At 43.5% G+C, this 27,369-nt stretch overlaps 1 protein-coding gene across 1 annotated transcript in view; it reads right to left on the reverse strand.

The window, feature by feature from the left end:
* Positions 1-1,437: 1,437 nt before the first annotated feature.
* Positions 1,438-27,369, reverse strand: part of ACADM (acyl-CoA dehydrogenase medium chain) — a 35,917-nt gene continuing 9,985 nt past the window's right edge. The window contains exons 5-12 of the mRNA XM_029617970.1: positions 25,743-25,843; positions 24,889-24,969; positions 22,630-22,760; positions 13,894-13,996; positions 12,301-12,441; positions 12,125-12,220; positions 5,781-6,029; positions 1,438-2,035 (exon numbers count right to left, since the gene is read on the reverse strand). Of these exons, the coding sequence (XP_029473830.1) occupies positions 1,964-2,035; positions 5,781-6,029; positions 12,125-12,220; positions 12,301-12,441; positions 13,894-13,996; positions 22,630-22,760; positions 24,889-24,969; positions 25,743-25,843 (974 nt within the window). The 3' untranslated portion in view covers positions 1,438-1,963. The remainder of the gene's footprint in view (positions 2,036-5,780; positions 6,030-12,124; positions 12,221-12,300; positions 12,442-13,893; positions 13,997-22,629; positions 22,761-24,888; positions 24,970-25,742; positions 25,844-27,369) is intronic.

The following is a 27,369-nucleotide window of genomic DNA, read 5'->3' on the forward strand; positions in this document are numbered from 1 at the left end:
ATATTACCCAAATGTAATGGGTAATTGAGCCCGTTTATCAATGAAAAACCATATTAGACTTCTGTCAACCAAACACTAAAATTGAGATGTGATTTAGGATTCAGTAGCTACAATCCAAGTGGCTGATGTCCCAATGGCAAATATTAAAATCTTTCTTCCTTCATTTCCATTTCAGGATTACATTATTCATCATTCCCCCCACCCCCTCAAAGAGTAAAAGACCAGAAGTGTGGATGCAGGCAAAGACATTGCAGGAGAGAGTGAAGCAGTAACTGATTCATATGAATGTACACTGGAGAATTGGTGTCCCATCATCATCACACTTTCCCTGTATACCAACACACAGCCCGATACTGTAAAACCGCGGGAGAGCGGACGAACGCCCGCTCTGCCGGTGCGAGCTATCCAGTATGCTCCAGCATGCAAATTAGGCGACGCGGTGCAAACGAGGGAAAGGAGGCGCTAGGGACACTAGCGCGTCCCTAGCGCCTCCTTTTGGCCTGGAGCGGCGGCCATCAACATGCATTTGCATGTTGAGGGCGCTATTAGGTGCCGCGGGTGGGCCGCGTGTTTTCCTCCCCTTACTGAATAAGGGGTAAGGGAAAACACACGTCCAGAGCAGGCTGACAGTGCGCTCCGACGGAGCACACTTTACTGTATCGACCTGACACTATCTGATTCTCACACAGCAATTCTGTTTGCTAGTCTAAGGAAACCATACCACAAAAATGACAAGTCAGAGCATTGCAAAATTTCAAGGAACAGATTAACTGGAACTACCTGACAGAGAAAAGAAAATATAGAGAAGAACATATGAATTAAATACTGGCTTATGAAGGCGCAGAGAAACAAGAGGCTGAAAAGGTAAAAAAAACATTTGTAGGTAAAAATTGTAGAACAGATTAAAGAGGTTAGGTAACAGGTTAGTAGTGTGATCTAAAATGAAGGTCTTTACAATTTATACAATTTTAGCTATTTGAGATTTTTAAATAAGCAAAAAAAAAAAAAAAAAAAACCTTGATCACAACTTTTAATCCCCATAACTCTTATAATAATCCTAACTCTTATTGAATACTGTTGTAATGTAAACCGTTGTGATATGCCAGATCGAACAGCGGTATATAAAAACAAATAAACTTTTTATGTTTATTTAACAGTGAAAGTATAAATCAGATTTACAAGAATGTTGCAAGGGTTACAGAATACCCTTACTAGCTGCAACTGGACATAACCTCTGCACAAGTGAAATACTACAGTACAAAACGCAATTTCATGTCCAATATTAAATCTTTAGCTATTGTAGAGGTAATACAGTTAAGCAATCCACTTTCTCCAGATCTTTACACCCTAGCTTCTCTTTGTTGGAGAGAGAGCAGCTCCTCAGCTCTGGCACTGTGATGTTACAGCACACAATTAAAGAAGACTTCATGCAATGGGTATAGTTTGAACTGATTCAGTTTATTATTGTGTGTTTATAAATGCACTTTGGTTTATTCACAATTTATTTTTTTTTATTATCCAATATATTTCTCTGGATATGAGTACTTGAAGCCAGATGGTTCTCTCTGAAGGATATTAGAAGGCCAAGGTTAGTTTTGTAACATTTCAGAATCTTCAGGGGGCACCAATTGACGAGAGAGACCGTCTACTGACTTCATTTTCACAGCACAGATATTTCATATATTGTTAAACATTTTACAACTTCTGAATGAAAAGAAATAACTGTATCCAGTACAATTTTACTTCGAGGAAAAACCCTGTATTCTTAGTAATAAAATGTGGATCACCTAGCTGATCAAAACCATTGCTTTGCATATTAGAAGTAAAAACTAAAAAAACATTGTTGGGTAAAAGCATTACTAATGCAAACAGTATGGTTTATATTTAATTTTACTCCAAAAAATTGCATGAAGAGGGATTTAAAACTTTGTTTCACATGAATGTTGACTTGAAGCAGAATCCTCTAATTGTTGAACTTGCCAAGGTGTTCACGCGCTATGATCAACCTTTGAATTTGAGCAGTGCCTTCATAGATCTAAAAAGGAGAATGAATCAGTCAAGAACAAAGTATCAAATCTCAACACATTTTTTAAAACTATAATTTCTCCTGTAAGTATTCTGTGTTTTTTCATCTTAACTGTGTTTAGTTAAATAGTCTAGAGAAAAATTTCTTAGCACCTTTGAGTCTTACTGGACTACAAATTTTAAAGCAGCATACAGTGAATTAGATAGTTTAGTTAAATGGAAGATGCCTACTTTACATAATTGTGAATTCAGGTCCCTGATTGTTTACTCTCCAAACATTTACCGGGATAACTGAACTGTTCATGGTTTAGTTATCCCTGAATTAAAACATGACCATCCTCAATACTTTTTCCACTTGCACCATCTCCTTCCTTAAAATAAGAATCCCCACACCCCCATATTTATATCCCTGTACCTACCCAGATCAGTCCAGACTCCTGGGTTTTGCCTCCCTTCCAGCAGATGGAGACAGAGAAAGTTTTGCTGACACTGCCATATAACTTGGTATACCACTCCAGCAGATGGTAGAGGTGCAAAACACCGCTTCATATGCATATTTAAGAATAGACTCTTTTTTTTTTAATCATGAGCATCCTTCGAGGCCACTCCTCCTTCCACAGGAATCATGGTCCGCTTGGAGACTGCATACACAAGTGCATCTACCTTCAGAAAACGTAAGCACTCTTACTACTGGATCCAGAAGGTACGGGCCTTCCAAAACCCAATCCCCTTTGAAATTAGCCTCTGGGGTGCCCCACTCAAGATCAATCAATTCTTGAATGGCCTCCATCACTGGGAAAAGTCAAAGAAGCTTTACGCAAGGAAACCAAAATGGGATTTCTCTTCAGCTCAGACCTGGAATCTGCAGAAAGAACCCTGAGCATTTCCAAGGTCTGGGAGATCAGAACTGACCGTTCATCTCTATGAAAGAACCATAGCATACTTCTATATGGTCCTAATCCTGGAGAAATTTCACCATCCTCAAGAGAATCAGGATTGGCACCATCATCTGTGCCATCCAGAACTTTATCAGGAAGTCCCGCTGCCGCTGCAGCACTTAACAGAAGCTCCAGGCAAGGTTCCGCCCTACACCTCTGCTCTGGGAGCATTAGAGATGGTTGAAGACTGTGCCTGAAGAAAAAAAAAAAAAAAGATTGCAATCCCTGGAAAAATTCCACCCATGATAAAGTAGAAGTATCCAAACCAGGAGGCATCCGAGGAACCAATTAGGGGAGGTCCAAATTCAGGCTCCCCCCACCTGAGTCATCTTAACCCAGACCTACATTTGGCTGGGAAGAACCAGGTTTAAGTGAAATCAGAGGAAGATAATTCTCCCTGAGTCTCCAAACAATGCAGGCACAAGTTAGCGGGCACTCCCGAATGAGATGCGCTAATATGTCAGGCAGTGCAAAGAAAAAGGCACCATTATGGCCGACAGTGTGCTGAGCAGCGGCTGGAGGCATGCGTCTAGCTGGGTTTTTTGGTTTGTTTTTTTTTTTACACACATATTTCCAACACCTAGGTACCTAACTAGGCACCCCAAAGATAAAGTGCCCCAAAATACTTAAGCGTACAGTACAACTTGTGCGCACAGGTAAGTGTGCGGCCAATACAGAGCCACATAACTTTGACACACAGACTACAAGGCCCGACTGTGGGGCCAAAAACTGGGTGCACAACCTGGACGCCCAGCTAGACACACCGAACCGACAATCCTACAGAGGGCAGCCTGAGAAAGGGCGCAAAATGTGGCTGCAGCGAAAAGGCTTCAGAGCAGGGTCTAGTCTATGGAGGCTGCTCAACCCGCCAGGCTGCCCATGTCCCTCGATCTCCCACAGAGCGGGACGAACGTCAGAAAGGCACACAGAGCACGGAGACTGGGGGAAAGAGGAAGCCCTGTGGAAAAGCCCACTTCAAAAAGTCTCTGTATATTACAATTTTTTTTTTTTTTTTAAACTTACCAGAGCTCAGCCTTACCTGGCTGAGTACAGAGATGGTCTTCGGCTGCGGGGGGAGAGGACATATGCCGTCACCTCCGCACTCTGCTGCCTTTCAGCTGTTTAAGCACTAAGTCCACATTGGATGAAAACCAGGTACCCGGACCAAGGCACTCATCTGAGGGACCATGGAAATCACCTCAGGAATTCTCAACTGGGGGAGGGACCTTTAGGTATCACTGCAGGAGAGCGGGGCAAATTTCCTTAATCTCCTCTTTCAAAATGAAGCAATCCCCAGTAGGAAGAGACACATCCACCATCTCCGGGAGACTGAGAATACTGGCAGGCTAATGTCACTGCAGGAGTATATATATACTGTGACATCAGTTTGCTCCATCTCCATCTGCTGGTAGAGGTGCATAACCCACTTGTTCTGGATTCAACTGATTGAATGCTAAGAAACAACCGATTTTTTACAGGCTGCCATGCTTACATGTGCGAACTTGTCTATTATAGTAATAATCAGCTGAATCGCACAGTATACTCAGAATGAAATTGCCTTTCCTACAGGGATGTTTGAGTTTAAAGTCTAAGCTTACATCTTGTCAGGTTGATGTCAATTCCCCCCTACTTTTCCCTTTGTTGATGCTTAGAATTAGAGTATGACAAGATGGTATCTGTCCACTTCCAGCAGGGCAAGTCTCCATCAGTAAACTGCATCCCAATGGGGGGGAGGGGGTGTTAGACAATTTGAGTTGCAATATGTGGAAAGGATAACTTTTATAACCACCATGAGGAGATATGGCAACTACAATTCAAATCTTGACACTGATATTTACATGGGTATCACAACAACTGAGCAGCTACCTGCAGCGGCACAGGAGGAATGGACTACCTGAAATGCCTTAAATGGCCTCCGTAACCAAGCTGTCAGTTCAAGAGAAAATATGGCAAAATTGGAAGAGGATACCCACAATTGTGGATTAAAGCAGATTGTGCAACACATTTTGGCCTGCCCATTATTTGAGGATCGTCTCTGCATGGCATGAAGTGTTGAGGCCCCCTTACAAGCACTGAAATCTGCTCTGTGAGGCCAGCCCAATAGTACAGTTAGTAACTGCTCTGCACTGCTGCACAGAGGGCTTCCCAGTTCAATCTCTGGGTAGGCCAGGGTGGGTGCTGCTGCAGAGCCACTAAGGATGCGGAGTCATGATCATTGCCCAGATTCAGGGTTCCAGAGAGAATGCTGGTGCATGGCCCTCCAGCCCATGACGGTCACTGCAATGAGTGGACTACACATGAGATGGGGGGGGGGGGATGTAGGATGGAGAAAAATCCTAGGTGACTGAATGAGGGCTCATGGCGCAAGATCCCAATTCTGGTTCTGACTAAACTAGAAGTTCAGGAGGGGGGTGGGGGAAGAGTGTCCTCATTAGTGGAAAGACATAAGAAGATTTAAATATTTTAGACACTACATAACTAGAGAGCTTTTACAAAAAAAAAAAAAAAAGTCACCTTGGTTCAAATGCCTCTTAAATAACCAACCCCCAACTTAAAATGTTAATCTTTTCCATCTGACTTCCACAATGGCTTGGTGGCTCACTATCTTCCCCAATTCACATTTTAAATGTTATCTCTCTAAATTACTATGTAAATTAACCTTTCAAAGTTATGTATATTTATCTTCCTAATTTATCATTTAAATTACTGTTACAATATAAAATAAGCAGCCTCTGCCTTATTTCTGTTCAGTTACATGTAAACAGATGTGATATCTTGATCGAAAGTTGGTGTATATAAAAACAAACAAATAAATACCTGATAGATTTTGGCATCTCTCATTAGTTTTTCTACTGGATATTCACTATTAAATCCATTCCCTCCAAATATCTGTACAGCATCAGACGCAATTTGGTTTGCAATGTCCCCAGCAAATGCCTTGGCAATAGATGCATAATAAGTATTCCGTCGACCAGAATCAACTTCCCATGCCGCTCTCTGGTAGCCCATTCGAGCTAGTTCCACTTTGATTGCCATTTCCGCTAGCAAAAAAGACACTGCTTGATGCTGCAGTATTAGAAGAAAATCAGAGAGAAGGCTGGATTAAAACAAGTTTAGCGAAATATGAAAGTTACTTAGCTTGTAATAGGTGTCCTCTGAAGGACAGCAAGATGTCAGTCCTCACGCACAAGTAACATCAGATGGAGCCTGGCATGGAAGTTCTAGAAGCTTTGAGAATGCTCCACTAGGCACGTACAACCCTAACCTCTGCATCCTGTGCAGGGCCCTTCACTCCATAATAGAGCTAAGACTCTGTGAAACCACTTCCACAGGGAGGCAGGTTTGAGAGGCCTGACATCCTGCTGTCTTTTGGAGAACACTTGTTACAATTAACTATTTCCTCCAAGGACGAGCAGGATGGTAGTCCTCACAAACTGGGACTCCCAAGTTACAGGCTGCCCTGAACAAAAATAAAATAAATAAAGGGAGCGGGGGGGAACCAGTCGAACTGAACTATTCTTTGCTTCTTGGCTGACACCTGGTGTTCAAGCTGCTGCAAATGCCAAGTGGATTCAGACTATCCGTTATCAGTTTATGCAGTTTGTTAATTTAACTACTGCAGGTCTTAATGCTATCAATACTGAGCTCAGAGCAACTACAATTACTGCGCCCAAATCTTAAAACAGCAGTGATAGGCTATTTCAGTATTTTCTGCCTGTGGCAGCATGAGCAGTTGGTGGCTGGGTCACAGCCAGAGGAAGACACCTGGACATTGGCTGTGTTACAGTGATTTTTATTTACAGTGCAAGAAACATAAGAAATTGCCATACTGGGTCAGACCAAGAGTCCATCAAGCCCAGCATCCTGTTTCCAACAGTGGCCAATCCAGGTCATAAGAACCTGGCAAGTACCCAAAAACTAAGTCTATTTTATGTTACCATTAGTAGTAATAGCAGTGGCTATTCTCTAAGTCAACTTGATTAATAGCAATTAATGGACTTCTCCTCCAAGAACTTATCCAAACCTTTTTTTAAACCCAGCTACACCAAGAGCACTAACCGCATCCTCTGGCAACAAATTTCAGCACTTAATTGTGCGCTGATTGAAAAAATTTTCTACGATTAGTTTTAAATGTGCTACTTGCTAACTTCAGGGAGTGCCCCCTAGGCCTATTATCCGAAAGAGCAAACAATCACATTTACCTGTTATAGGACCTCTCCTGATTTTAAAGACCTCTATCATATTCCCCCTCAGCCGTCTCTTCTCCAAGCTGAACAGCCCTGAGCTCTTTAGCCTTTCCTCATAGGGGAGCTGTTCCATCCCCTTTATCATTTTGGTTACTCTTCTCAGTAACTTCTCCATTGCAACTATATCTTTTTTGAGAAGTGGCAATTAGAACTGTACACAGTACTTAAGGTATGGTCTCACCATGGAGCGATACAGAGGCATTATGAAATTTTCCGTTTTATTCACCATTCCCTTCCTAATAATTCCTAACATTTTTTAACAGCACACTGAGCAGATTTCAATGTATTATCCACTATGCCTAGATCGCTTTCCTGGATGGTAGCTCCTAATATGGAACCTAACATCGTGTAACTACAACATGGGTTATTTTTCCCTATATGCATCACCCTGCACGTCTCCACATTAAATTTCATTGCCCAATCTTGCAAGGTCCTCCAGCAATTTATCATAATTCACTTGTTATTTAACTACTCTGAAAAATGTTGTATCTGCAAATCTGATTACCTCCCTCATATTCCTTTCCAGATCACTTATAAATATATTGAAAAGCACCGGTCCCCGAAGCACTCCACTGTTTACCCTTTTCCACTGAGGAAATAGACCATTTAATCCTACTGTTTCCTGTCTTTTAACCAGTTTGTAATTCATGAAAGGACACCTCCATCTATTCTATGACTAACTCAAAATGGCCACTGGCTCTCAGTTTAAAGTCAGCAGTGCTCTTCAGCAAACAAACCAAAACAGTTCCACGGTGGCCCATATGCCAGGGTTCACTCAATCTTTCATACAAGTAATCAGTGCGGTTCACCTTACTTCAGGCTAAATGCTAATGTAGCTCATCTTTAAAATACATGCAGTTCACCAACCTTATAAATAAATATATGGTCCTTGCACAACCTGGGACTCCATCTGCTTCCCGGGGCCTCCCTAACCTTCTCAGGGCCTCAGGTTTTAAGGACTGGTGAAGGGCTCCTCCCTTCAGCCAGGTTTCCTTACAGGATTCCACCTTAAGGAGGACCTGGTGGGATAGCTTTGCCTGAGGGAGTTGTTTATCAACTCCATCATACTACCCTTTTTTAAAATATGGCAGCCTGAAGAGAGAATATGGGCCCTAGGAGGGATGGAGTGAGGTTCCACACCTTAGTAAGACTTCATAGGACAGACTGGCCAAGGCTGCTTTTGCATCAAGAGCCCCTGCCAAGACAGTACTGAGATAGGGAAATGTAGAGAATGACATAGCTTTGTAGATCTTCTTCAATGAGGGGGATCCTAGGTTGGTTACAGACATGGCTCTAACACAGTAAACCTGGATATGCCCCTCCAGATCCAGGTCTGCCTGGGCATAACAAAAGGAGATGCCATCTGCTAGCCAGGTAGAGATAAAGCACTTGCCTCCAGTCATTCCAAGCTTAAATAGTGTCTAATTAAACAAAGGTCAGGTGGACTGAGGGCTTCAGTCCAGTTGGTGGCTATGGTGCCATTGCCCTATAAATTGCATCATCTGTTAAAAAAAAACTAAATTAAAAAAAAAACAACTTTGTATAAGGTGAATAAGTCACTACAGTCTGGAGCTCACTAGCTTTGCATGTCGAAGTGACCAACACCAAACTTATCACCTTCCAGGTCAGACACTTCAGCTTACAAGAGACCAGAGGCTTAAAAGGAGCTGTCACAGAAGATGGTTTGATGGGAGTCTTCAACCCAAAGCAAGCCCCACATGAGACAGACACTATATGCTGTACCTATAAGGTGGCGATAGATACCAGTTGCACGGAATGATTCCAGAGTTGGTTCTCAACCAGACTTGGATAGATGCAGAAGGTACTCCAGCAGTTTATGTGAGATGGAACAATCTAGGGCCTTTCCTTCACATCATACAGCAAAACCTCTGTAGGCCAACCCATAAGATTTCCTTAAGAAATCCTTCTTGAAAGGCAGAAAATCAAGAAACATCACCCAATGGCTTCCCTTTTCTACATCCAGGTTATGAGAGCCAAATGCACAATGTTGGGATGATAGATTACTCGGGATCAGGGGCTGCCCTATGTTAGGGATACCCAACCTAAATGAATCCCTGATGGACATGACCTGAAGGAGCAGAAACCAAAATTTGAGCCAACCAATAAGGAGTTATGAAGATACTAGTTCCCTGGTTTCTGAGGTACTGCAAGGTCTTGCAACCCGAGGAATAGTGGATATTCTTATTGATAGCCCTGACTCCAACATAGGGCATGGGTATCCAAGGCTAGTTGCCACATACTCTTCTCCTGTAACAGAAGTTCAGGAACCCTTCTGTTCAGAGGATATGCAGTTACCACAGGTGTGCTTCGCCCACAGAATATATGGTCTGCCATTCCCGAGTCCAGGAGTCCTTCAAAAGCTTCTGGGACCTGACTCAGTCTGTCCACCAGGACAGAGGAAATGAGTTGGAGGAGTGCTGACCCCTCCTGATCAGAGAAGCCATTATAGACCTAAAGCAGCCCCAAGATTACCTCATCCAAACGTGACAGCCATGATGAGATATGGATCTGGATCTCACACAGCTATTAGACAAGGTCTCAGAAAGGACCTTTGTGGCCCTATGAAGCCGACCGGAACCTCTGCATACTGCAAGAGTGTCCCTCACTGATGCACTGGAGTGATGCATCAGTGCACCTGATGCAGATTCTCAAAGGCACCAGACATCAGAGATAGTCTCCTGGAGCTTTCCATCTAGCTCCGTCTCAAAACCGCTGATGCCAGTACAGACTCTGAGGCAGGATGGAAGGGGAGGGTAGGTCTTCCAATTCACCTTTGGCACCCAGGTCACTTGGACTCCTGGAGACTGATGCAAAGCCTGGGATTCTGTTGAGAACGAGTTCTTCTCCCCTGGGGAATGCTCCTGGGAATTTATGGCCACAATCACATTGTCCCCTCTCTCGGCACGGCGCATTGACTGATGCAGATGCCTCTTAATCCTTCCTGGTGTTGACTGGTGTCTGGGTATCAGAGTAGTGCTGGCTTCCTCGATGTCAATGCCTTCAACTCCAGTACCCAATGGCTAGGCTAAGTCTCCCAAAATACTTCTGCCAAGCAACATTCTCAGAGATCATAACCTCACTAGGGCAAAGCACACATTATCAGGAAGTGTGGTAGAGAATCCAGCCATACAGGGGGCAGTTATATTATTGGACAAAATGTGAAGGTGAATAACTCGAAAGCTGGAAAACCCTGATCAATGTCACCTTGAAGCACAATGAAAACAAACAACCCCAAAAAAAAACACCACTATTTAAAAGGACTAGAAGAAGAAAAATAACCTGCAGGGCCCTGCAAGAACCAACTCCTGCAGCTCCAGGAACTTTCACTGCGTCAGTTATGGGAGAGAGTAACCACAATTTGCAGACTCCATGGAAAAGATGGGATGTAGGGGAATAGTTATGGCCACATATGCCCATTGGGGCATTCTCCAAGCTTTGAAGTAAAAATTCTGTACCAAGCACCATCTGATGTCAACCATGCATAAGGGCTGCCATCGTGCTCATACTCCTAGAAATGTCTGGGGTCTCCGGTAGATTGTCTCAAGTACAATGAGGTGGAATGAAGGGTACAAAATACTTCACAAGGGGATGGGCCTGTGTCGAGAGGATTTCCACCTCTAGGGTGCCTGGCATAGATGGGTTTTGTTGATTGGAGGGGCTGAGGCAGGAAGGGAAGGGAAGTCTTAAGTTTTTGCATTATCAGTGGAGTTAACACTGGTATTACAGATGCATTAGTTAGAGCAGATATACCTGCATTTAACATCCAGTTCACTATAAGCTTTACACTAATATACTGGGTATTAAATATGCTGCTATGTTCATTCGGATCAGTCTGTTAATGGATCAGTTTTAACACAGCTTAGCACATTGATTCCCATGTATAAGATCTGAGCCATGAGCTGAGGATGAAACCAAAAATCCATACAATATGAGGATAATGCTCTGCTACCCAACATACTCTCTTCCAGTGGAGTTAAAACCATGGCCAAAGCAGGAAGACTAAACTTCCTGTTAAAATTTTTTTTAAAAAGTGCTTCAGAATTTAATGTACACTTTGTCTTATTTTAAATATTTAGTTTTCGCCTATAACAATGGGCTAGATTTTAAAAGCCCTACGCCGGCGCGCCTATTTTGCATAGGCCGCCGGTGCGCGCAAAGCCCCAGGACACGCGTAAGTCTCGAGGCTTCGTAAAAGGGGCGTGTCCGGGAGAACGGTCTCGAGTCCCCCGGCACTGTGGCCTGTGCCGGGGGATGCGAGGCAGCGCGCGCAAGTTACGCCTGCTTCAAGCAGGCGTAACTTGCCCAACAAAGGTGGGGGGGGGATTTAGGTAGGGCCGGGGGGTGGGAGGACGCGGGAGGGAACAGAGGCATGCTGCGCGGCTCAGCGCGCGCAGGCTGCCAATTTTGCGCAGCCTTGCGTGCGCCGACCCCGGATTTTATAAGATACGCGCGCTACGCGCGTATCTTATAAAATCCAGCGTACTTTTTAAAGATCTACCTCAATGTGTTTATATTATTGCCTGCATAGGATATCAGAAAATCCTCTTTCCTATGATTCTTGAAATATACAAATGGCAAAAGTAAGCCCATAGCAAGGTATTGCCTTCAGTTTACCACAGCTGTATTAAAACGTTTTGAGATTTGAATGCCAATAAAAAGTGCATTATAAGAAGAAGGAACTATACATTCACAAGCACTTAAGCCCAAATCTGCATATAAACGAGCTGTAGGATGCATTACTTCTAACAGTTAATTTTACTATTTACCAAAGCCTTTCAAAAGGATATACTAAAGATTTTAATACATGCTTACATGTTATTGGACAAATCACAATGTTTAAATCCCTTATTTTATAAAACTTTATGCAATACAATATTAAAATCAATTTCTTACCTCTGCAAGTTGCTTTCCAAAAGTCTTTCTTTCTAAAGAGTATTTGGTAGCCTCATCTAGTGCTCTCTGGGCCAGTCCTACAGCACCAGCTGCTACCTGTAATTTTAGGCATATTTTTGTGAAGATACAAATTTTCATTCATTAGAAGACTTACACTGCTAACTTCCAGTACTTACTGGAGGCCTGGTTTTATCAAATGCTCCCATAGCGATTTTAAAACCTGCTCCCTCGGCAAGGAGGACATTCTCTGCAGGTACCCGCACATCTTCAAAGACTATTCCTCTGGTGTCTGAGCAGCGCTGGCCCATGTTCATCTCCTGAAAAAGGGAAAAAAAAAAAGAAGTAGAGAAGAGCTAACAAATACGTGCTTTTAAAATGAAACAAAACAACCAGCAGTTCTTGAAAATGAAAACCTGGTCTGCTGGTTTGATGGCAGTGCTGCCCACTGGCACGAGAGAGATCTGGGATCGATGCCCTGACCAGACTTCTGCTCCCCAGGTGGGTCAGGGGTTGCTGTGGAGGGAGTTTCAACCATCGCCCAACAGCAATGGCCAGAACTGGGAGTCCACATTAGTTTGATTTGTAGCCCCTGGCCAAGTTCTGTTGCAGAGATGGCTGCTCTGAGATGTAATAGGGATATATATATACAGAAATAGAATAAATGCAGGCACAGGATGCTGGTTCCAACTGAGCTGGAAAACCAGGAGGAGGAGGAAACTGTCAGACCCAAAGGAACTTAAATCCAGATACAATCTGAAGACCCAGGGCATTTCTAGGAGTATGAGCAGGATGGCAGTCCTTATGCATAGTTAACATCAGATGTTATACAATCTTCCCTCCTCCCAAGGAATAAAATGTATTTTTCTCTTTTAAAGGAAAACAAACTCCCATCTACAATGGGTGCTTTGAAAATGGCTTTTTGAACTCACATCCATGCTTTTATTCCTTTCTGTATGTGTGTATGTATATACACACACACACACACATAGGTACAGAAAGGAAATATATATATTTTTTTTTTTCTCCTTTTGATATTCCAGCTAGCTGTTAGTCTGGACCAATATCCAATACATCTACCCCCTTGACTGTGCTATAGAGGTGGACATGAACCAGTCACTTACTCGAAACATTAATCAGCTTTCCTGATGCTTCCTTCCTAGCCATCTCTATTTTGGAGCTAGATAACTACTTTCCTGCCTGCTCTGTGCTTCAGCAATGGTATATGGGCAAGCCTAGCCGGAGAGTGAAGAGAAGAATCTCTCGGAGTTGGGTCTCCTCCCAGCTATGAGATGGATGTATGCAGCAGCTAATGTGGTAATCCAGCCAGATAGGCCTCCCGGTGTTTTCCTTGGAAAGCCATTTGACAGATTCTCCTTGAATCTTATTTTGTTTGCTGTGGAGGCTGAAGCTGATCTCCAGAGCCGTCTGCTGCTAACCTCCAGTCTTCACAATCTGAACTTGTTTGGAAGATTGATTCTGAAGCTAGTGGGGAAATAATTTTAGCTATACTATAGCCAATTTAGAAACTGCAGTAAATGGTGATATGGATAGCTTCCAGCTTTCGATTTCTAAATTGCAATCCAAGGTTACTATGTAAACTGACTCTTTCCCCATTCTTTCTGTGGTGCACACATTGGCTGTTACTTCTAATATCAATCAGCAAGAGGGATCACTTCCTAGCCTTCCATAAAGAGCTTTGGATTGAGCATAATAAATATTTACAATTACTAAAGGGAAATCATGTAAGTTTAAAAATATAGAAGTATCACCTTTCTTCCAATCTGGACACCAGGCGTGTCTGCCTCGACTATAAAACCAGTAAAGGCTTTTCCAGCAGAAGCTTTAGGTTCAGTACGAGCCAACAGAAAATACCTTATAAAAGAGCATGGAATACAAAATTTAAGAATCAGTCAGACCTGGATTTTTTTTTTTATTTTTTTTTTAATGGGCATACTAGGCCTGCGCCTAGGGTAGCACAATTTTCGGGACCGCATATTCCTGCCCACTTCTGCCCCATGAACAGGGTGACCCCTCTTGCTCCCATCTAGTTTCCTGCCTGGTCCTACAAGCCTTTTCTTTCTGTCACCCCTCCACAGAGCTCAGTGTTTTAGCTCTAGCTGCACTTTTATTAGAAAGCAGCAAGCACAGAGACTGATTCAGGCCAGACCATGCACTCACAGGCTCACTCCCTGAATGAAAGCCCTGCCAGTGGACAACCTAGTCTGACTCTGTCTCTAGCTCTGGGAGTGTAGGAACAGAGGGGGTGGCAGAAGGAAGTGGAAGTCAGGGAAAGGAACAGGTCCAGGATGAGTGGAGGAGAATTGAATGGGAAATCTGCAGGGAGGAACAGCTGGGGAATATGAGTTCATCGGGCTATGGTTGGGAAACCAGAGGGCCATGCTGAAGGGAAGTCAGGATAGCAGGCAGGGCCGGTGCAAGAGTATTAGGCACCCTAGGCAAACCTTACAGTCTGGCGTCCCCTCCCCATACACAATTTTAAATTATGCATTTATAACATATTTTACATGAAAAATGACATTCTGAGGTAAAATTAATATACAAGTTATTGTGATAAATTTCATGTACTGTTGTGATGCCAACAAGAAAACTTTGCATCTTGGAATTCATTTGGCATCGTACCTACTGTGATATATTTTGGCATTGTCCTCCCGTATCAACACAGTACTATCTGCTAGCACTCAAAGAATACCACAAATATTACACCAGAATCTAAAATATCAATACACCTCCTATCAGGAAAACAGAACAGGCCAAGCTACTACACAGATCCCTACAGAGAAACCACATGCTAAGAATGCTTCATCTCAGTCTTTGCATGTGGAACACAAACCCTCTCCAAATACAGAATAAAGCCACAAAGTATAAATAGAAATGTGCAGACAAAAACTGAACTGTAAAACGCATCACGCCAGACTCTATACAGTGCAACAATGGAAAAACAAAAATTTCACCATTCCTCATGAAACAATCAAAATCAATATATATAAATCATAATTATAAAATCATACAAATAAAATAATTTCAAAACAGCTGATGAATATAATATCCAATAATTAAAGAGACTCATGCAAACTTTTAAAGCTTTACCAAACACCAATAAAATATTTCAAACAGCAGACACATCACATACTACCCAATAATTAAAATGGTAGTCAATCAAGAAAAGAACTTAAAAAGCCATCTTTACTTACCCTCTCCAGCAGTTCTCCTACTCCTTTCCCTTGCAGGCCATACCAGAAGCAGCAGTAGCTGCTGAAGCTGTTCTCGCGGTCCTCTTCCTTAGAGACCACAACCAATCTCTTCTCTCTCTCACACACACACACACAAACAAGCACACACATACCAGTCATCTCCCTGATCAGTCTCTCACACATACACACGTCACCTCTCTGGCCAGTCTCTCTCAATCACACAATGCTCTCGTTCTCTTACTTACACAAAGGCTTTCAATCACACACACGTTCTATCTCACTTACAAACAGGCTCACACACACATGCCCTCTCTCAGAGCCACAGCCAGCCAAAAACATGCTCCATCTCTCTCGCATACACACAAGCACCCTCCCTGACTCACATACACATTACACTCTCACAGAAGCATCTTGCTTTCAGACTTGCATGATTTTTCACTTTTACTAAAAGTGTAAGTGATGCTCCCAACCCTTAAATAAGAAAACCACATTCCTATCAGAAGGCGAAATGACACCCTTCCTTCAGGTTCTGTCCTCCCAAGGGATAGCCACCCACACCATACAGCTTCTCTAGTTTTACGCTTTTAGGCAATAAAGCAAGTGTCTTTCTTCAAACTATCAGTCGTATGTTTATTCATGTGGGAGATATGGAAGACATCCTTAGTCAGCTTCCCTTTTAAAATGGGAAGATTCCAATCTTAGTCATTTAAAAATATACATTTTCTAAAGGCTTAAAAAAAAAGCAAAACCGTTTCAGATTGGAACTATTCTAGTCTTCGTGCTTAAATTATGCTTCAAAAAAAACAAAACCCACCTGGCATCAGTATCTTAAATTTGTGATTTTGCGGGGATGAACATTTTAAATACTAAAGCAAAAAAAATTTAAATTAAAGTATTTGTCTCTACCCACTTTAAGTTAAATTTTATTTTCCAGAACAGGGATGCTTAAAATTCAGTAATTTCATCTCTCATCCAACTTTTCAAAAGTTGCGCTACCAGCACAAAAGTTGAGGTATATCTATTATCACATTTCATTTTTTTTTTAAACTAGCAGATTCCTCTCTCACATACACACTACATACACCCACACAGAAGCTCCATTCCTTTCTAACATCACATACACCCACACAGAAAGAAGATCGGCGCAGCCGGAGACTTCGGCCACGTGATCAGCTAGACTGGCCCACCGGGGGAAGCCCGATCCCCCGATAGGCCAATCTGCCACTAGTGCTGGTAGCCTTCAGCCCCTACCATGTGACAGGGGCTACCGGTGCCATTGGTTGGCCCCTGTCACATGGTAGGGACTAAAGGTCACCGGTGCTATTTTGGCTAGTGGCAGCCTGGGAGCGGCAGATCACTCCCGGGCCCTCCTCTGGATCAACAGGGGGGCTGGTAGAATTTTGAAAGGGCACTTTTTGCCCTTTCAAAATTCTGCCGTGGCAGCCCCTAAGTCTCAGCACCCTAGGCACAGGCCTAGCTCGCCTAGTGGTTCCTCCGGCCCTGATAGCAGGCCACAACAGTACTTAGAGGCAGAAGCAGCAGAAATCTGTCCCTGACCCTAATATTCTGCAGCACATTAAAGAAACCAAAATGGTTAACAGTATCCTCAAATAAAAGTTAGGCTATGGTAATAGTCAAAAATGCAGGAAGATCTGGAAAGCATACCATTTATTAGAAAATGATTATTCATTCTCCAATGGAATCTCCAGCTCAGAAAACTCTAATTTTGATTTTCAAAAATAAAAGCTTTATAGAAAAGAGAATAAGCTGTGCATGACAAAGCCTATTCTTCATACAGTGCAAAAAAAATCCCCAGTTTCAAATGAGGCTCATGTACTAAAAGCCACCAAAAATTCTGCAAATGGTATTTCACATGCTAAATGGCAAAACGGTGCACAATATTCATAATGAATGATAGCTGGCATTTAGCACAAAGCGCCATGTGTGAAATTTTGCCTGTTCGCAGAGAGTAAAAAACTTTACATGTAGTACACTACATAAAATTTTATTCATATTCAAAATTAATGAGCTGCTGCAATGCAATATTATGCAAAGTAGCTCAACCAAGAATTCTGTGAAAACATGCATGCAAAAATGACTTCACAGGCCACTTCTTGCAAAAAAAAAAATAACTAACTTCATTGAGGTTTAGTTATTTTTTACAAAATTTCACTATTGGACTCATTTACCTAAATAGCAAAATTTCATATGAAATTACCGAACCCCACAAGACATACGATGGGTTAGTACATGAGTTTCAATATTAGTCACTGATCTGCAAAACTGCTGCAATTCATGCGGCAGGTAAACTTTTTGACGACAGTACACACCAGAGCTTGCCATGTGTTACACTTTTTTTTTTTTTTTTACTATGGTATTTATCATCCCCAAATCAGTTTATGAACTGGATCAATCAGCAGTGGCAGAACCCAGGAGTATAAAATCTTATGTTAAAATTCTTCTTGCATAAATGAAATCTGCCTGTATGTATTATATACTTTTCATATTACAACTGGGAAGTTTCTACATACATTGGGAACTATCACAGATTTGCCATCTCCCAATTATCTAGTGATCAAAGCTCCAGGAAGAAAAAATTCCAGGGTTTCTATTTGGGTATAATGTAGAGTCTGCAATTCAATGAAAGCACTTACCTGCTGCTGCTGCTACTACTACTAGCATTTTTCAGATCAGATATGTTCAATGCTGTACAGATATACATAAAGGAAAACTGGTTCTTATCTACTAATTTTCATTCTTGTAGTACCACAGATTAGTCCAGACTCCTGGGTTTTGCCTCCCTGCCAGCAGATGGAGACAAAGAAAGTTTCGCTGACATTGTACATAACTGTATGCCACCTGCAGTCCCTCAGTATTGACCTGTACCCAAGCCAATTTGACAGCAACCATAATTTTTAAGCAAGCTTCTAAACAAACTCGCTCCCCTCCAATGAGCCAGAAGGTGAAGTAGCCTAAAGACAATGGAAAACTAATTTCCCAAATTTAACATTGATTCAGAATTCTGCCGCTCGGTTGCTTGTAGGTACCTCACGTAGAACTCATATTACACCAGTCTTACTTTCTCTTCATTGGTTACCGATTAAATATCGAATTCAATTCAAAGTATTATCAATCATTCATTCTCTTATCTATAACACCTCTTCCACTTGGCTATGCACAAAGCTCCGTATATACAAACCCTCCAGACATCTTAGATCTCTTTCAAAAAATTTATTAGATATTCCCACCGTCAAATTGGCAAAATTTGAATTAACCAGAAAAAGAGCATTTTCAGTAGCAGGCCCTGTTTTATGGAATTCACTCCCAGATCATCTTCGTCTTACTTCTTCTACTCAACAGTTCAAAAAATCACTTAAAACTTATCTATTTCAGAAAGCATACTCCTTAACTCCTAATTCTTAACATAAACATTCATTCATCTATTACAACAGCAGTATCCCCTTCAATTCATACAACTCCCATAAGAAACAATTCTTTTCATTCACTCCGTCTGTAATTTTATTGTTTAAAAAACCGCAGGTCTTGAATGTTTATTGTGTTATTATTTTAATTGTTAGTTTTAATTTGTTTTTATTTGTTAAGTTTATTTATTATGTATGTTTGGTTGTAAACCGTTTTGATTAATTCCTCCGAATTGTAAAAGCGGTATATAAACATTTTTAAATAAATAAATAAATAAACATAAGCGATCAGCATTGAAAACCTTCAACTCCTCTGCACTATATACAAAGCAACAGCACGAATGGTGGACTCCCCCTCCCCCCCCCAAGTAAATGGGCAGGTTTCTGGACTGATCTGTGGTACTACAGGAATGAAAGTTAGCAGGCAAGAACCAAATTTTCCTTTCCCTGTACATACCCAGATCAGTCCAGACTTCTGGGATGTACCTAAGCTCCCCTTAACTCAGATGGGACATGGAGAGTTCCGCTCATAGAACACTCTTACTAAAGCACGTGGAAGCCGGAGCCCCGACATCCAAGTAATAATGTCTAACAAAAGTGGGCAACGACTTCCCAGTAGCTGCCCAGTAAATTTCACATGGAGACACCTACTGTCAGCCAAGGAAGTCGCTTGAGAACGAGTCAAGTGCACCCCTAAAACCTGCAGCAGTGGACACCCTTAGAAATGTAATCTGACTCAATCGCTTCCTTCAGCCACTGCACAATTGTAGCCGGAGACAAGTTATTTCCCTTCCTTTGGGCCACTCCACAGTACAAAGAGGTAATATGATCTACAAAGGAGTGATGTGATCTATGGACATAAGTGACCTTTAGATACCTCAATAATGCATGCCTCCAGTGTAAGAGCATAACCTCCCCTTTATGAGGATTAGAGGAATCCAAATCAATAAAAGCTAGAAGCTCTACTATCTAAGATGGAACGTCGAGACTACTTCAGGCAGAAAAGAAAGCACCTTGCATAAAGATTCCCACAAATCAGACACCTGTTGGAAGGGATCTCAACATGACAGCACCTGGAACTCCGTAATCTTCCTGACTGAACAGCCAGCCACCAAGAAAACCACTTTAAGAGTCAAGTCCTTAACCATAGCTCTTTTCAGTGATTGAAAACAGAGCTCTTTTAGTGGTTCAAACCTCACACAATCCTCTAAGGACTAGATTCAGATTCCAAGGTGGACAAGTGTTCTGCATCAGTGGACACAAGTTCTTAGCTCCTTGAAGGAACTATTGAACATCCGGATGTACGGTCAGAGGATGCCCTTGCACCTTACCCCGGAGACAACTCAATGTTGCTACCTGGACACTCAGAGTTAAAGGCCAGTCCCTTGACCAGAACCTTTCTGTAGAAAAGCCAAAATATGCAATACCGTAGCCTGAACAGACTGAGGCTGCACTCCGTCAACAGCAGACCAGGACTCAAAGATCCTCCAAATTCGCACGTCAAGGATGTAGAAGGTGGAAATAACCACTTCGGAATATCCCCTTCAACTCTATTCTCTCCTCGCAGAAGTGAGCCACTTGACCCAAAAATTTGGGCACTGGTAGAAAAAACAGTCGACCGATGTCCAAACCTCAGGGGCCTGTCTATGGCCATGTTGATCAGATCTGGAAAGCATGGTTGATGTGGCCACTTTGGAGCCACCAGGATGTTCCTCTATCCGCCATAATCCCTTATCCACCAGAGGCCACAGAAGGTAAGGCAAAGAAGAATCCCTCGAGTCCACAGCAGCACCAGTGCTCCGATTCCTTTGAACAGTGTTCTGTTCAGCAGCTGTAAAACAATGACGCCTTGGTATTATCTTTGGTCAGGGTATTCCCATCTTCTGTGAATGAACTGCATTGCTGCCTCTGACAGCTCCCATTCCCTGGGGGGGGGGGTCTAACTTTCTCCGATTGATAAAATCCACCTGAATGTAGTTTACTCTAGCAATGTGAGACACTGCCAGCCGCTCCAAGTGCTGTTCTGCCCAGAGAATCAACTCCTGGGCCTCTTGAATGCTGCCTGATTCTTGGTTCCGCCTCGACAGTTGATGTAGTCCACCTTTGTCGCATTGTCTAATAGGATCCACTGGAAGGCCGCATAACTTTGGCAGACAGGCAAGCTATGCGAAATGCACCACTCTTGTCTCTAACCGATTGATAGGCCATGAGGCCTCCTGCTTCGACCACCGGCCCTGCACCAACTAATCTTGCCATACCACCCTCCATCCAGAGAGGCTTGCATCGCTGACTATTATCCAATTCCGCAGCACGCTTGTGATTGGTGCGAGCAAGCACCACGAAAGATTGTCCCTGGCTTCCCCTATAATGGACGAGGATGAAACTCTTCAAATAATGCATTCCAGTGGGAGAAGAGCCCCCCCTGCAGAGGCCGCATATGTGCAGTCACCCAATTCATTAAATTCCAATGTTGATGCCATAGAACCCAGACCTGTAAATAGTCCCAGACCCTGGGCACCGAAAGCTCTAACAGAAGCCTAATCTGACTCCGTAATTTCAGCAACCTCTCTCCATGAGAAATACTCTTGCTGCCAGTGTGTTGAACTGAACTCCCAGATACTCCAAAGTTTGTTACAGGCCTAAATGGCTTGTTGCTAGGTTCACTACCTATCCTAGAGACTTCAAGCACATTGGTACCTTTTTACTGATTGACAGAGGTCATTTGATTTTGCATGAATAAGCCAGTCATCCAGATACAGCTATACCAACATTCCCTCCTTTTGCAATGTGGCTACCCCTTGGAGAAGGTATGTGGAGCCGTCACGAGCCAAAGGGAAAGGCTCGAAACCAAAAATGTTCCCTTAGGACCATGAACCTCTATCAAGGCGAGAGATGCCAAGAACTCTCCCTTGTGTACAGCCGCTATGACGGACCTCAGAGTTTCCATATGGAAAACAGGGAACCTTGAGAGCTGCATTTACCTTCTTTAAATCCAGTATCTCTTGAATTGGATACAGGGGAGAAAAGAAACAAGACGCTTAACTTAAAATTGACCTCCGGTCACACTAAGCATGTTTAGGATCGGAGTCATATTCAGCAAGATATCTCTGTGAAAAAAAGAAAAATCTGAGAGTCGCTTTGTTCTCTGCTCAATCATATGCAATTTCTCCCTCTTCTAAAGTGATAAAGCCAATTCCCCATCCGAATCCTCCGATGTCTCATGATCCACCCCTCTTTGAACATTACCAGGGACAGCCTCCGTGGAGCATTTGCACACTGTGACTGTCCGGGGGGGGGGGGGGGAGGGGGAGGGAACCCTTCATCTGGGCTGTTGTCCTAGCAGGCAGCTTCACCAGGGAAATCAGAGCCTACTGACCTGTTGTCCTGCTCTCCCAGGGAAATAAGTGCCACATATCTGGCCTGTTGCCCTCAGAACCCAATCTGCAGCTCCTATCACTGTATCCACCAAGGAAAGAAGCCACTGAGAAACTCCCCTCCAGTACTTAACGCCTTGGTGCCGGAACTCAGCCCTTGCTGGAGTCAATTCCTGGTGGAAGGGGTCATTCCATTCATCTGTATCATAGCTGCAGCACCAGTCCACACATCTGCTAAGGCAGAGACAAATACTGAAGAGGTGAGAGCAGCACCACACTGTTTACAGGGGGAAATAATGTCAGCTTGGAGCTTTGGTCTCTGCTTCCATCTGCTGGTAGGACATAACCTACTTGTCTGGACTGGTCTGGCATATACGATAAGAAATTCCAGATATATCCCAACAGCCAGCCTACTAGACTATGGAGATGTGGGCTTGCATTCTCATCACAGAACTCACTCTAAAATATCTAAAGTAGCCATTAAATAATGAATATACCAATTAGCTTTGCCTCCATTGGTAATCCACATTTTTTGTCCATTGATGATATATTCATTGCCTTTCTTCTCAGCTCTGGTCTGTAAACCTGCAACATCAGATCCTGCTCCAGGTTCTGTTACGCAGTATGCCTGAAAGGAAAAAAAAAAAAAAGAAATTTCACAAATGCACTCTTAACAGAAAAGAACTATTTACATTTCCAGATGCTAAACTACTGGGGGAAAACTATTTCTATAAACTAGATTCAAAATCGACCCACTAAAAAAGAAAATTGGTTCTTACCTGCTAATTTTCGTTCATGGAATACCATGGATCAGTCCAGACTCCTGGGATTATACCTCCTTTCCAGCAGATGGCGACAGATACATTTTCATGGCATATACCCAGAGTGCCACCTGCAGACCCTCAGTAATGACCTGTACCCAAGTCGCTACATAATAATCCAAATGAAATGCAAACATCTCACAAACGAGCAAGGGGGAAAAGGCAAAATCTCTCCTTGAAAGAGAAGAAAAAAAAAAACAACAAAACTTTGCTTCATAACTCTGAACCAGGAGAACAAGCTTGAAATCTTAAGCAGTTCTTCAGCCTATATATATCATCACCAAACAGACTCTCTCCCCCACACCAGGGCAGGACCCTGGACTGATCCGTGGTATTCCAGGAACAAAAATTAGCAGGCAAGAACCAATTTTCCTTTCGTGTTCATACCCGGATCAGTCCAGACTCCTGGGATGTACCAAGCTTCCCCCAATTAGGGTGGGACTGCGAAAGTCCCGTTTGAAGAACACTCACCAAAGCCCATAGTCTCTTGGGCTTGGACATCCAAACGTTGTCTTACAAAAGTGTTCAACTTCTTCCAGGTAGTTGCCCTACAAATTTCTTGTGGCGACACCAGCTAACACTCTGCCCATGAATTCGCCAGAGATTGAACCGAATGTGCCCTCAGTTCCTCTGGGACCGGACACCCCTTCCAGATATAAGCAGAGCTTATTGCCTCTTTCAACCATCTTGCTATTGTGGACTTTGTGCTATGGAGCGGACCTAGGAAAGGGCAGAAGGCTTCAAAGAGATGTCAGACACCCGGAAACTATTGGTGACATTTTGAGGTAACGCAACAAAGCCCTCTTCATATCCAAAACAACATAAGCCTCTAGCATGCAGAGCAGACACATCCAAATCTGGAAAAGCTGGGAGCTCCACAATCTGATTCAAATGGAACGTGGACACAACCTTCAGGAGGAAAAAAAAAAATAGGGGGGCACCATCCTGAAAGATATCCCAGAATCAGAGATTTACAGAACACGTTCTCTGCATAACAACACTTGAAATTCCGAAATCCTTCGGGCAGAACAAATAGCTACCAGAAATACCACCTTCAAAAGTGAGATCCTTTACCGTTGCCCTTTTTAAAGGTTCAAGGAGCTACACACAACCCCTCTTAGGACTAGATTGAGGTTCCAAAAGGGACATATTTTCCTGCACAGGACAATGTGGATGCTTTGCCCCTTGGAGGAATCGAACCACATCCAGGTGAGCAGCTAACACTCCATGCACCTTGCCCCGAAAACAGCCCAAGGTCACAACCTGAACCTTAAGAGAGTTAAAGCCAAGCCTTTGACCAATCCTTTCTGCTGGAGACAGAGAAATACTGAGGGACTGAAGGTGGCATTCTGGGTTATATGCCAGTGCATCTTTCTCCTGTCTCCATTTGCTGGAAGGGAGGCATAATCCCAGGAGTCTGGGCTGATCCGGGTATGAACAGGAAAGACATTTACTTCCTGGTAGAAGATGGTTGTTGCATGCATTACTAGTGCCTCCTGCTGGTGGTTCAGTCTTAAAAACTTTCCTATATTGCTCATTGGTCAATGGGTATATCAGGCTGACTGTTCGTACGATTGGGAAGAAGGAACTGCAAAGAAATCTAACAGATGGCAGCACTATTAAAAGTTAGCCAAGTCAGTTAGCTAGAATAGGTTCTCTCTTATGTATCTGTACAGCACTGCACATGTCTACTAGCACTTTAGAAATAAGTAGTAGTAGGTTGTTATTTAACTTTCAAAATGGATTCCAGGTAGCACCACAAAAAAGCAGTTATTTAAGGCAAACTAAAGAAACACGTCAATTTATAAGATAGAAAACTTGCCCTATTCACAGTTGGCTAGAGAAAATACCACCTCCATAAACCGAGCATGCTTTCGGTATTACATTCTTGAAAGCCAGCAAAAACAACTCATATGTTCTATCAGCAACACTTACACACATCAGTGGTTCCTCTGTCAGTCTTCCCAGATACTTCTTCTGCTGTTGCTCATTTCCCGCAATTATGACTGGCATTTGCTATGAGAGAAGATTATTCGATATCTAAAATTAAAGTTGCTCTATATTTTCAAACCTAACCATTTCCACCACACATAGGGGCGGATTTTAAAACGAGCGCGAATAGCCTACTTTTGTTTGCGCTCCAGGCGCAAACAAAAGTACGCTGGATTTTAGTAGATACGCGCGGAGCCGCGCGTATCCGCTAAAATCCTGGATCGGCGCGCGCAAGGCTATCGATTTCGTATAGCCGGCGCGCGCCGAGCCGCGCAGCCTACCCCCGTTCCCTCCAAGGCCGCTCCGAAATCGGAGCGGCCTCGGAGGGAACTTTCCTTTGCCCTCCCCTCACCTTCCCCTCCCTTCCCCTACCTAACCCACCCACCCGGCCCTGTCTAAAACCCCCCCTTACCTTTGTCAGGGGATTTACGCCTCCCAGAGGGAGGCGTAAATCCCCGCGCGCGAGCGGGCCTCCTGCGCGCCGGGCCGCGACCTGGGGGCGGGTATGGAGGGCGCAGCCACGCCCCCGGACCGCCCCGGGCCGTAGCCACGCCCCCGTACCCGCCCCCAAAACGCTGCCGGCACGCCCCCGAAACGCCGCGACGACCGGGCCCGCCCCCGACACGCCCCCCTCGGAGAACCCCGGGACTTACGCGAGTCCCGGGGCTCTGCGCGCGCCGGGAGGCCTATGTAAAATAGGCTTCCCGGCGCGCAGGGCCCTGCTCGCGTAAATCCGCCCGGTTTTGGGCGGATTTACGCGAGCAGGGCTCTGAAAATCCGCCCCATAATGTACTTACTCCAAGAGAATTTGCTTCTATAGCAGTTTGCACCCCTGTACATCCATATGCTATTTCTTCTGTAATAAGGCAAGCATCAAATATTCCAAGCCCAAGACCCCCTGCAATATTAGAAAAAGATCAATATAACAGAAATGTGCAACATCTGACCCTGACAGAGCAATGTGGCAAACAAACAAAACATGCAGATATTTCAATTAAAATACAAAAAACATATTAAGAATAATTTCTCCATACATAGAAACTTCACACCATTTTCAAAATGGCATACGAATACAACAGTTTGTCCAATTCCCATCCCAAAATAAATACTTTGTTCATTTCATCACGGGATAAGACTGCCTCCATGCTGTATAGTCCTCAAGGCCTAAGAACAGGAATGGAACAGAAATTTCTCTCTCAGGCATACACAAGGGGTTGAACTGGTACAAACCTGTGCTAATGCAACCCCCTGCCACCACGTGTTCAATATATGCACCTGTATTTTTCTACAACTATGAAAGCCACACTGCTGCCTCTGTATTGAGGTGGGGTGTGAACATACCGAATACTGTCCGCAGTTCTGATCACACCATCTTTTTAAAAAAAACCAGAACTAGAAAAGTTTCAGAAAAGGGCAACAAAAGTGATAAAGGGGATGGAATGGCTCCCTATGAAGGAAGGCTAAACAGGCTAGGGCTCTTCAGCTTCGAGAACAGACAACGGAGGCGATATCATAGGTATACAAAGTGATGAGCGAGGTGGAACAGGTAAATACAGAACGGTTATTTACCCTTTCCGACAGTACTAAGACTTTGGGACACTCCATGCAACTACTGTATTTTTCGCTCCATAAGACGCACTTTTTTTCCCCCCAAAAGTGGGGGGAAATTGTCTGTGCATCTTATGGAGCGAATGTAGCGTCTCTCCCTCCTCCTCCCAACTCAGCCCAATCAGTGTGGCGCAGGTCAAACATCAGCTGTTTGAACCGCATGCGCTACGGAGGACCTTTCAGTTCAAAACAGTTCCCTGCCGGAGGGGCCTCCATGACGCACGCGGTTCAAACAGCTGATGTCTGACCTGCGCCACGCCGAGCTTCGCAGTAAGATGCACCCCGGGAACAGCAGACCGGCAGGGAGCTGAAGCTCTGCCGGCAGAAGACGATACAGGGCATCAAAGTTAGTACAGGCCATTTCCTTCTCATTTGTTTAGATATATCGGGTATTACCTCGTGACCCAGCATGTTGGAAGCCAACATGGAAAATCTTATATTTTTATATTCCACTCCCAAGTACAGCGAAGCCCCTTCCAAAACTGCTATGAAAGGCCCTGGCAGAAATAGGAAGGATCTGGAGAGAAAGACAGCTAGGTCCCAAAAAGAACCTCTCTTCTTACTTATTAAATTTAGAGACTTTGTTGGAACTAGATGCCATCACTGTTTGACATGAATTGCAGGCAGTGATTCATGCATCCTGTACAGTCTATTACATAGCAGTGGAGAACCTAAATCTTTAGCAGCTTGGGATGATCACATGAAGAAGAACCAAGGTAGGTCTTACATCCCCTTCCTTATTCCAGCCTGCAGCATAATGTGTAAAACAGTGTAGGACAAATCATCTCTGGGGTCAAGCATTCTACATGCATCTTC

This window comes from Rhinatrema bivittatum, chromosome 10 (assembly GCF_901001135.1).
Source record: "Rhinatrema bivittatum chromosome 10, aRhiBiv1.1, whole genome shotgun sequence".
NCBI classification, from domain to species: Eukaryota; Metazoa; Chordata; class Amphibia; order Gymnophiona; family Rhinatrematidae; genus Rhinatrema; species Rhinatrema bivittatum.